Source organism: Trachypithecus francoisi, unplaced genomic scaffold (genome assembly GCF_009764315.1).
Source record: "Trachypithecus francoisi isolate TF-2019V2 unplaced genomic scaffold, Tfra_2.0 Lachesis_group18, whole genome shotgun sequence".
In the NCBI taxonomy this organism is placed as follows: domain Eukaryota; kingdom Metazoa; phylum Chordata; class Mammalia; order Primates; family Cercopithecidae; genus Trachypithecus; species Trachypithecus francoisi.
In genome coordinates this window covers 36,178,164-36,190,190 of record NW_022681463.1, presented here as the reverse complement: position 1 = coordinate 36,190,190, position 12,027 = coordinate 36,178,164, and the positions used below count along the sequence as shown (strand labels likewise).

The 12,027-nt window shown below is 30.8% G+C and overlaps 1 protein-coding gene across 1 annotated transcript in view; it reads left to right on the top strand.

The window, feature by feature from the left end:
- NDFIP2 (Nedd4 family interacting protein 2) overlaps positions 1–11,425 on the top strand; it is a 74,315-nt gene extending 62,890 nt beyond the window's left edge. The window contains exons 6-8 of the mRNA XM_033177454.1: positions 3,956–4,022; positions 6,607–6,712; positions 8,091–11,425. Of these exons, the coding sequence (XP_033033345.1) occupies positions 3,956–4,022; positions 6,607–6,710 (171 nt within the window). The 3' untranslated portion in view covers positions 6,711–6,712; positions 8,091–11,425. The remainder of the gene's footprint in view (positions 1–3,955; positions 4,023–6,606; positions 6,713–8,090) is intronic.
- Positions 11,426–12,027: the final 602 nt, after the last annotated feature.

Sequence of the window (12,027 nt, the reverse complement as noted above, 5' to 3'; positions counted from 1 at the left end):
TAGTGTGTAGGGAGACAGTGATAAGTCCTTTTCCCCACCTTAACAACTTTTCTAGTCCCAAAAAAGTTTTCTGTAAAAATTGCTTAGGCATTAGTGTTGTTAGCATCATCTTCCCCCAGCTCTTTACCTTTGCCTTTTGAAGGCCTCTGTTCACTTCTTTTTACAAATGTTTCTTCCTAGTTTTTTTTTTTTTCTTTACGATAAGATCTAGGAGAATGATCAAGAATGGCTTTACTTATTGTTTTAATAAGTCTTTTGAAAAGTTACCTACACATTTTAAATGCTATTATACAATTAATAAAATGTATACGTTCTACATTTAAACATTCATTTCTTATTGAATGAGCTAAATCCTCCTAAAATGTTTAGTAGAATCATAGATCAAATATATTAGCTTCTCTAAAATGTTCACTTTGATAATATATCTATATTACTAAGTTGATTTAAAAGTACCCGTTATGAAAATATTAATGCTTATAGATATGATGCATTTCTTTATTATTTTAAAACTTATAGCTTCCCAGGGTTTCAGTAATCCATAGGTTTTAGTTATTAATCAATTAATTATTGGTTGGGACCTATGGACTGGTTTCTTCTAAGAAAATTAAAATTTGAGCCATCATAAGAACTATCCCCTGACAATTTCTTGTTTTAGTTTTACTGCAAAAGATGTGCAGTGGGTTCCTAACACAAGTATAAATCTATTAGGTGTTACAGAACATACAAAGATAAAGACACAATCCCTTCCCTTATAGAAATTATTATTAAAATACCTCAAAGTTGGGCCTAGATAAGTCCAGCGTTGATTATGATACTATTAAGCACTATTATTCAAATGGGATTTCTCATCTAAATCACAGAACATACAAAATGATATGAGGACTATTTTCTCAATTCTCCCAGTTAGTAAATTGCTAGTATCATTCTAGATGTATAAGAAAGAAGTTAATGCATCCTATATACAACTTATGCCCTTAGAGTGTTACAGCTTAATTTTCTTATAAGAACCTCAGGTTGAGAAGGGATTAGATGATCTAGTTATCAACTCTAGTTGATGTGATAAGATGGGGAACTTATATTCAAGGACTGGCGTTTCTTACAGTTTTGTAAGGTATATACTGTCATCAAGTTTGATCTCCAGGACTGTTTAATTTCCCTTAAAATACTTTTACTGAGTTAGAGTTAATGTTATGCCTTTAGTGTGTATTAAGAAGTGTTATAAGAAAAGGATTTTTAAAAATCTTTTGTATAAAATAACAATAACTGTCATTCATTTAACCCTTAGTGTGTGCCAGGCATAATTTGTTACAAATAACGAGTTTTCAAACTTTTAACTGTATCTCTGATGCTGGTGATGATCTAGCCATTTTATTGGTAATGAAACTAAGAATAAAAAGAGTCTAATAATTTGCTCAAGGTCTCACAGTTGTTTTTCTTGTGGAGACAGAGTCTCACTCTGCCACCCAAGCTGGAGTGCAGTGGGCGCCGTCTTGGCACTCTGCAACCTCTGCCTCCTGAGTTCAAGCAATTCTCCTGCCTCAGCCTCCAAGTAGCTGGGACTACGGGCACATGCCGCCACGCCTGGCTAATTTTTTGTATTTTTGTAGAGACAGGGTTTCACCTCGTTGCCCAGGCTGATCTCAAACTCCTGAGCTCAGGCAGTCTGCCAGCCTCGGCCTCCCAAAGTGCTAGGATTACAGGCGTGAGCCACCGTGCCCAGCCAGTCCCACAGTTTTTAATGTGAATTGGCATCTACCTTGGTCTCAATTCATCGCCTGTGTTCCTACTTCTGTACTGCCTCTGTTACACTGTATTTTGACTTTTACTATGATGCTCCAAGTAAAACATTCCTTTTAGAGTTTAGTGCTGAGAGAAAAGTTTTCCCCTAAAAACCTGGTGTTTCCTTTCATTAGACAATAAGTAATTTATAAGTCATACTGCTGCTGTCCATTTTGTGTCTGAGCTGCCATGAACCTCGGATTTTGTGTAAATATCTTTAGCCTAGGCTTCCGATACTACTTCTGTCTAAGGTTTTTATTATTTGGTTAAAAATACATATGTGTTTTATTAAAAACTAACAAATTACATTTCGAAAGTAGGATGTAAACAATGAAATAGTGATGATGTATTAATATAATAAAATCAGATGAATTCTTAATGTTCATTAATTTATTTTCCAAAATTTGATTTCTCTAGCCTGTGACTGGCCAGTCAACATGATTGGTTTACTTATATTAAAAAAAACACAACAGTTGGCTTAGGCTTATGATTTTAGTATTTTAAAACATTTTTGCTAACACAGTAATGAGTCCAACATTATTTAATCCTTTTTACATAGTGAATCCTTCTCTTTCAAAATATTTTGGTGAAGAAAGACTCTGTTCTGGCTGTTCAGGTTGCCTGTTACTGGGTAACACTCAGAAATTTAAAATAAAAACGTATTGCCTTGGTTCTTTATTCTTTTTTGTTCTTGAAAAGCCTTTAAGACCTATATGAAAGTGTTTTATTTCTAACTGTGAATCACTTGACTGAAAAATAGTATGGTACAGTCCTGTGTAAGCTGCATCTTTTCCATTTCAAGTCCCTCCTTCATTGTACACATATTTTAAAGATGTAGGTGTACGTGGGAAATCTGTGTTTAGTAGTACTTTGAAATTTTAAATCTCTGAAATTACTATACATTTTTTAAAAGTACTATAAAATGTAAAACATGAAATTACTATAAATACTGAAATTACTATAAATGGTTGATTTATTAGAAATACTTCCTGAGAAAATACTTAAAAGGCTATAAAAAGTAGACTTAGGTAATCTTTATTTGATACGCTTACTAAATAACATTATTTACAATTTGTAAGCATTTTTTATTATTACCAAAGCCTAGGATTTTTAAGCTTATATGGAAATTACCAACAAATAATTGGAAATCTTTACCTATAAAGTTACAAATACTTTTAATTAATATCAGATTTGGGAGCAAGTCTGCATTTAATGAAATCATTTTTAGTTACATCAGATTCAATTTGCAGGCCAGTGGAAACAGGATGGGTAAATACAAGCTAATTTTTAATAATTTTAGAGTAGGTTATATTAAACACTTTTAAAAAAATAATCATTTGAGGCATAGTTTTAGGTGCTAAAGTTATCTGAAGTAACTAAAGAAAATCAGATTGATTTTTTAAAAAGCCTTTTAAAATTAATGAAGTGTGATGTCTAGAGTCTAATCAAGGAAAAGGTAACTGTGTCCAATATCATCAAACTCTGCCTTCCGTCTGCCTGTTCATATTCCCACACCACAGAGAATATAAAACTGTCTGCCATGGCCACTAATAGGAACTGTTGAAATGCCACTTTAAAGTTCATTTAGCTGTTCTCAGCTCACTGTTGGGAACTGAATGCTAGAGCATCTAGTTTGAAAATAGAAAGACTCTAAGGGGGGTCTTTATGCACCTAGTATTTTTGGCAGTGATTAGCAGTAGGGAGTGTACAGAAGGTCAAAAGCTCTTCTTTTTGGAGGTCAGCAGGATACCCCCATCTGATAAGATTAAACTAATATGGCTTTTGGTGTTAATATCTGAAGCAGCAGGTTGGTATAGTGTGTTTGGGATGGTAGTTGTGGTTTTGAGATTATGAAAGAAGGACTGATGTGAAATTTTTAATAAGAAAATGTGTGATTCAGACATACAACATTTACTTGTATTTCTTTCAGGGAGTTTGAAACTGGTTTTTGTTTCCAAAACACTTCATTTAATTTTTTTTTTTGCTATTGCATAAGATGATTTTTTTCCCAAATAATTTATATATATGTATACCCTTAAGTGTTTTTATATTTCCTTTGTGCTATTTTTAAGTGTTAAAGATTATTTGAGGTAAATCATTCTGAAACTGAAGATAATCTATGCTTTTCAAATTCAGGTGTACAAATTTGGTTAATATATTTATGTTCACTCCATAGTTTTCTGATTATTTTACTGGATATTTCAATGGACAGTATTGGCTTTGGTGGATATTTCTTGTACTTGGTAAGTTTATTCTTAATGTATTTAGTTTAACTTTGATATTTCCAAAAACTGTAAATGTAAATAAACTATGGCACAATTTATGTGGAAATTATTTTTCTTCTGTAAAATTCTCATATTCAAACACATCATCTCACATTTTTAAACTATTCTACCTAGCACTACAGATTTCTTAGATTTAAAATCCAGAGGCTATCAGTGTAAAGAGTCAGTGGTGGGATGATCATTGAATGCCACAAAATTGTAAAATAACAACGTGATAAAAAAATTGTCTTAGCATTTATCTCAGAAAATATACACGAATAACTTCTTTTAATGATCTTAGGAAATGTGAGAGTTGGATAGTTTGGTGGTTCTATCTATTCTCTTCTTTTTCGATCGTGGAAACATTCTTTATGCTTTTGAATTGTGCCTTGAATTAATCATTAATCAGCCAGGCATAAGGAAAGGCTTTGTGCCTGATGATCACAGTACTACTGTTCAGTTGTCTTTCTATAAGGCATGTCTTTTTATTAATATTGATGGAATTTTATGGATTTTCAATTTTTGTTCCCTTTTGTTTTTTACCTTCGATGTGAGATAATTAAGTTAATCCTTAGATCACATTATACCTTTAATCCACTTTTCAGATGTATTTGCTGACATAAGGAATACATTTTGTTTCTTGTTAAGATTAAAAGCCCATGTTTCACTCAGAATTGTACCAGAAAATAACAGCATTTCAGTAGGTGGCAGTCTTCTCTCTGAGTTGTTATTTAGTCGTACTGTGGGATCTTTTGGGAAACAAATTATTGTTAGATAAGGTCACTTAATTCTTTAATAGCTATAGTGAAATTATTTTAGTGTTGTGACCTTGTTGAGATGCATCTGGAGGTGAAGCCAGTTTTATATTGTTGTGTTCTAACTGCCTGAATGACGTGTTCTTTATTGAGTTTCTTACCTGAAAGTGAGAAGGTTTATAAAGTCTGTTAAGTATTTATATTAAATGAGTACATTTGTGTGTGTATATATATTATTTAGAGATTGGAGGAATCTTAGGGAGGTTAGTGTGGGGCAGAGTAGAATACAGAGGACAATGCTAGTTCCACTTCAGAGCCGTAATCTAGTATTTATTTAGGGGAATGTGAAAATGTAATAAATGATAAAAATGTTGCTCTCACATATGCTGAAAAGAATGTTGAGCACTTTGTAGAATGCTCAGAAACAGTAGCCACTGAGTGATTGGTTTTTTGATATGAACTGGGTGACTTCTTTTAGAAAATGCCTGAGAAGTAAAATGTGTGTTAGAAAACAGCAGCTTTAGAGAGAAAGGAAGGGATCCCACAGATAAGTTGATTTACATTTTGCAGTAATATTTTTACATTTGGATAACAGTATTACTACCTTTGAACAGCATCTGGAAAGGTATGAGGGTGGAATTCAGAGGGAGTCCCAAACAGAGGGAGTTAGGATATGGGAAGCAGATGCAATTGGGTTTAGCTGAAATTTATACCCTTTAAGTCATCATTTGTATCTCTCTTCTGTCTTTCTTCTCCAATTTACTACACACATGCTTCTTTTTTTTAGTAATTTGATTATTGTCTTGAAGTTGGAGTACAAATTTAGTTTGAGACTTTATATTTTAAATTCACAAACTCTTTTTACTCCTGGTGAGGAAAGTCATACACATACAGTAGATATCTTCTGTTTTTGTTTTTGGATCCCCCACCCCAGTTTCCTGATTAAAAATTTACTGGGGTTAATGTTATCCCTAAGAATCATATGCTTAAGTATTTCAAAGGCTTATACTAATAATGGTAATGTTTTATATTGATCTAATATTTGTTATGTGAAACTTTAGAGAATTTCACAGGTATTGCTTTTTAAATTGTTAAATATATCTGTGGTTGTTATTTTAAAATACTACTTTACAAAGGAGAAAACTGAGATAGATATAAGAAGAATCCCAAATAATCTAAATCATTAGAGTAACTGTCTTCCAAGTTGTCTTTTCTAACTCTTCTTAATTTTTTATGTTAATTTCTTATTATTACTTCAAAATAAGAACTCATAATTGAAAATATGTACATAATGCACATATCTTAAATGCAGATTTCACAGATGACAGGCACTTGATACTGCTATACAGGCTTATTGTTTTTTTCCCCACAGTTGTTAGCAACCACATGTATATTTTTCCTTTTTATGTACTTTATTTAAATAACTATGTTCACTCAGTAGTTATATTAATTGAAAAGATTGAACCCATGGGCTCAATGGGAGTTTTATGAGTTGAATCAGTTTAAGTGCATCAGGTAACTTCGCTATTTAAGAAAATTACTTAAATGTATGTTTTTATGTAATTCTGGATTTTTATAACTAGGTTTGCTTTAATTTTGTTACATCTAGGCTTAACAAATTGAAAAATTTTATTTCCTTGTGACAGAGTTTATCCTTATAGTGTAAAATATATTACAGAAATGAATGGAAGTCTGCAAATAAAATTCCTTAAGCCAAGAGGATCTTGTTCATAATTGTCTACTTTAAATTTCTCTTGCCCCTTTCTGTATAAAAACATAGTATATCCATATTATTTCAACCTTCTCAGGTCTGCTCCTTTTCTTCAGAGGATTTGTTAATTATCTAAAAGTCAGAAACATGTCTGAAAGTATGGCAGCTGCTCATAGAACAAGGTATTTCTTCTTATTATAGAGGTAAGAAATATTAATCTGTGAACTCTGCCTATTCCCTTTATGTATTCAAATTTACCAGATACGTGTTAAATGCCTAATGTGTATTCATGATTTTTACTGTTAGCATATTTAATATTTTTTAATGCTGCTAATGGTCAGCTTATTGAAATTTAATAAGTCATAAACCCTTTTAGATAACTCTTAGATTTTTAAAATTGAATTTCATAAATTTTAATTTTTAAAATACATAACGAGTAAACTGAAATTTTAAATCAGACTTTAAAAACTTCTCTTTAAAGATTAACCATAGAATGTATATGAAATTTGAAGGCTTGAAAAACAACAAAATAGGACATAGTACTTGGACTGAAGGAATGGGCATTTTTGTATAAAACAATGTGAAATTCACATAGACATCTGGTGGAAAAAAAAAATCTGTGATTGAAAAACAATTTGTCTTACAGTCCTTTTAACAGTCTGGATCAAGGAATAAAAGTCATGTGAAGAAAGTAGTTCTGTTATTGTTTTCTTAATGTGTGCTGGTTTTTATCAACTATGAAGGCTACAACTTGAATAAGTAGGAATATGAAGAAATGAGTAGAAGTTGTCTTACTAGTTATCCAGTGAATTTCTGGAGGCCATGGATATAGTAATAGTATTTATTTATTGTGCAGCAGGAGTGTCTTCACATAAAGTAACCTCATACTCCCTATTCTATTTTTTAAAGCAAGTACCATATACTTTATGCCTATAAATAATGTAAATTGATAAAGCATTTGAACTCCATAACCAAAATGTCTACTAGTACCTAACTTCTGAATGTAGGACTATAAAGAACAAAGTGTTTCAAGTTTACTAAGTATTCTTTTTTCAAATAAATTGTATGCTTTGTGATTTGGTTGCTTACATTTTATCATTTATGTAAGTTATACGTAAGCTTATATAATTTACTTATTTCTGCTAGAGTACTATGAATACACTTGTATTTCTAGATCATGTTTAAGTATCATTTTAAGTGTTCTATTAAAGTCTCCCCCAACCACTCCCAAAGAAGTCACTGTCACTTTATTTTAACAAGCAAAATACCTTCTCAAACAGTGGCATTAAGAATTTGTCAGTATTAATAATAAGATTAAAAGGCAAAGTAATTTTGCTATTTTACTAATTTGTGTGGTTATCTTCTGTACATTTCGAAGAGTGTAAAATACAATGCAAATATTTTCTAGATGAAAGTCTGCTATAGAAGCCTTACACTTTAGAATATATTCTGATATGTAGACTTTATCAAAAGAATATTATATACTTGATGTAATTCTTCTATAAAATGTGTGGTATTATACTATGATTTAGATAAAGACAACTTAATACATTTTAAGACTAATTCCTTCTTTGCCTCCAGACTGCATCAACTTGACATTCCTTTCTTATACCAATGTGAAATTTCCAGATCATCTGTAAACCTACAACTTTAATAGAAGACTACTAATAACAGAAGACAAATTAGTGAGGAAAAGACGGAGCTTCAAAATTGAATGGCAGAGTGGTTTATGCTTACAAGCCATTTCTGTTCATTCTTTAAGTATCTGTATTTCACTTGTTTTGCACATACGCATATGTGCCCATTTGAGAGATTTGCGTATACTTGATAGAAACCGTAAAGTTGTAGCAGTTAAGTCCAGTCACATTTGGTTAATCAGTGTTTGATATAATTGAAAGAGTTGAGTGGATAAACAGTCTTCCAGCTTGTAAATGCCATTGACTTCTGACTCGACATTTAGTATAATAAAAATGAAATTATTAACCATGTCTAATGATTTAGTTTCTGGCTCTTAGACTCATCTGGTAATTCTACATATGAAACATCTTTTGTTACATAAGGTTTATTGAAACCTGCAGTGCTGATTATTAGAAAGGATTTGTCAGATTTTTGAACATGACACTTACATTATTATTTAGGAAAACTCTTCCTGTAAATACATGCGTAACTTACTTTCTGCAATGTTTTCTTAGAAATTGTGTCCAGATAGCTTTCATTAATTTTAAATTCAGTGAACTAAATATATATATGTATATGTATACATATATATACACACACATACACACACATATATATATATTTAGAAACCTGAGTGTTAAAGATAGAATTTGTTTTAGGACAAATTTTAAGAAAATGTGGGAATACCAAATGTCCTTTATAAGATAAAAAAATTTTTTTAAGGGGCATACTAGTTTTAGGGATTTTCAGATGAGAAGCTGGGTTTTTAGGATTGCCCATCTTGGAGATTCTTGCAGAAAGAGATTGTATTAGGTATTATATTTATTTCATTTAAGATAATTTTGAAAGTTAATTTTCTAAATAAGATAATTCTCATTTGTGTTTGTCTTTTACAAAGCCAATAAAATATCTGTCAGTATCATTGTAATACTTTTTTTAGAGTTTAATTTGTAAAACTTAGCAAATAAAATCTTGTACTATTAATAGCTTCTTGCTTTATGACTTTAGGATTAACTTGTAAAAAACATATCCTGAACTGAGATATGCAAAACACTCATTTTCAAGTTATGGAAATGTGTTTGTGGCATATAGGACTGCGGGGTCTGTGTGTGTAGTGAGAGTATGTAACCATTATTACAACTGGAAGTTAATTTACATTCATAAACTACTATATTTCCCATCTTGCAAATCATTTTATGTCTCATCTGTTTTTCCTTTTGGTTATATCTTTGGTTTTGAATACCAACATTTAAAATGATGGTATTTTATCTTTTAAACGTAAAAATTATTTAATACAGCTATATGGAACGTATAAAATTGATTTCTTATTTATTATCAGACATTACTACTAAAAGGTACATCTAACTATTCAGGGACATTTTTCCATTTCCAAAAAATAAAATTTATTATGCTTTATAACCTCTTCTGTATTTCTCTGTATTTTCTGATTGTTTCATTGTCTTTGATAAATAAAACATAGTTTAGTTTTGCTAATATAGCCTATTTTTTGTTTTGTCTCATTCAGTTTACTTTCCTGCATAGAATTTTTATTGTTGTATTAAAATTTTTATTGTTGTATTAAAGTACCTGTGTTACCTTGAAGTAAGACAATAGCATGGGGTAAAGAAAAAATAGTTGGTTTAGTTGCCTAATTTGGAAATTAATTAAAATTAAACTGTACTAATAACATATTCAAACTCATGCTGTATCTCTTTCATATTAATTTCTTACGGACCTGTACTTTATTCTTTCAATAATTTTTAAATGAAATTAAAGCTTTGCTACATGGTAAATAATTACTAGGAAGCTTAGCTATCAAACATCGACTTACTAGAATTTCATTTTAGCTTTTATGGTATATGTGCTTGTTTTCTGAATATGGATATGTTACTTTTGATCCAGCATCAAAACTTCACTTTTTATTTTGACTTTTTCCCCCCAAATCTATAAGGTTCAAGTATACATATGACTTAATCCTCTATAATTGGCATAATTCAGTGGTAACCTTAAATCTCATCACGTAAGCAAGGGAATCAGAATGTTATTTTCAAGAACTTAATGTTCCCTTCAGATATATCAAATCCTGCATACTTCATTTCCTGTGACCTTGAACAGCTGCTGTTGTGTTTTGGGGACGCTTGATCATCTTTGCACTCTGCCTTAAAGATTGAAAAATCAAAACTCTTGTTAGGGTATCTAAACATTTTTGAGTGTGAACTGGGGATTGGAAGTTAATACAAAAATTTTTCAAATTATTTCTATTGTAAATGAATAAGCTGGTCATGGCTAGGATAATCCATTTTCATGTATTTATGCAATAAACTGAATTTTAAGGCAAAAATACACTTTCATATATGGTGTATGCAGGATAGATTTTAGAAACATTAAAATAGAAATCCCATTACATTTGATTAAAATGAAAATCTCTGCTTGATATAAAAAAAACTAAACTTTAGCCTATTATTTTAAGTCTATAAGACATATTTCATTTTAGACATGCCTTTGAAGTTGTTCACATATTTGTACCTGCTAAAACAATATTATTTCTAGTAAAATCTCTCCTAACAGGAAAAGTGGAGTTCAAAATATCCAATTGGAGAAAAATTCAGAGTTCCTTCATTTAATGTACTTTTTTCATCTAGTGTGCACTATTTCAAGAGGTGCAAAAGGTAATGATAGTGAATGTGACACCGTACTTAACTAAGGTAATATATATCCTTAGTTTGCTCAAAACTGTCCTGGTTGTTCCTGTTTTCTCAGCTTAGTAGTGCTTCATCGTATTCTCAAAAGTGTTCTAATTTGGAGGATAAGTTATATGGTCATCCTGTGTATAATTGTAGACCGTACCAAGAAGCGACTACCTTAGCTCCACTGCCTTTTGAGTAATGGAACTGGGGTAAGGGTAGGAGCCAGTTATTATTGCCACAGTGTTTTCTAATTAACCATTTGGCCTGTAGAAGAGAAATAGTATTTTTTTTAATAGTTGTATTTGAATGATTCCAGCTTATGGTAAATACTAAACTGAATGGCTTTTATATTTTTAACTGCTGTTAAATGTTATTTTAGCATTTATTAGTTGTTTAATTCTTCAAATAGTCATATGAAATATTAACATATATTTGATAAAGGTCAATTGTTAGATGATAATGTGCCATTCATTATCATAGGAATGTCCTTGCCCATATATAAAACATGCTGGCATGTATTTTACTTGTTAATAAAGTTGTATAGATGTGGAAGTGTGAACCTGTGATGCATCCTTTTCAAAATCAGTTTAAGATTCACTTATTATCACCACTTTGGCCTCACTAAACTGTTGATGTGACAAACCTTTCAAGATTGGAGATGAAAACAACACTTGTGCAATTAGGTTGGAGTTTAAACATCTTTTAACTTCTCAGTTATTTGTATGTCAGGAGATAAATTGTGGTTGTAATTTTAATAAACACAAAATACCAGCTTTTTGAAAATAATTTGTTCATTTCTACTTTGTAAAGTATCATTAGTCACGTAGGTCAGACCTGCTTATGGGTGTGAATTCTTATGTGGGACATAATACCTAACTTGCAAAAATTTCCAGCAAGTAAATAAGAAAAATAGAAAACTCATTTCATACTTTTAAAAACATGTTTTTAAAGTTTATTTTAAGCTCAGAGTATGTGCTACTTTTACTTTTTTAATGTTTTGAGCGTATATTTCATTATTTTTGTTTTGAGAGATTGAGTTATGCTTTAAAAAAAATTCTCCTTGTTTTATTAGAAACCGTTATTAAAAAAAAAAAAATTCAGCACCTAAATAGAGAATATATGGGGTATTTCTCCTTTAACAGTGGAGGTTATAG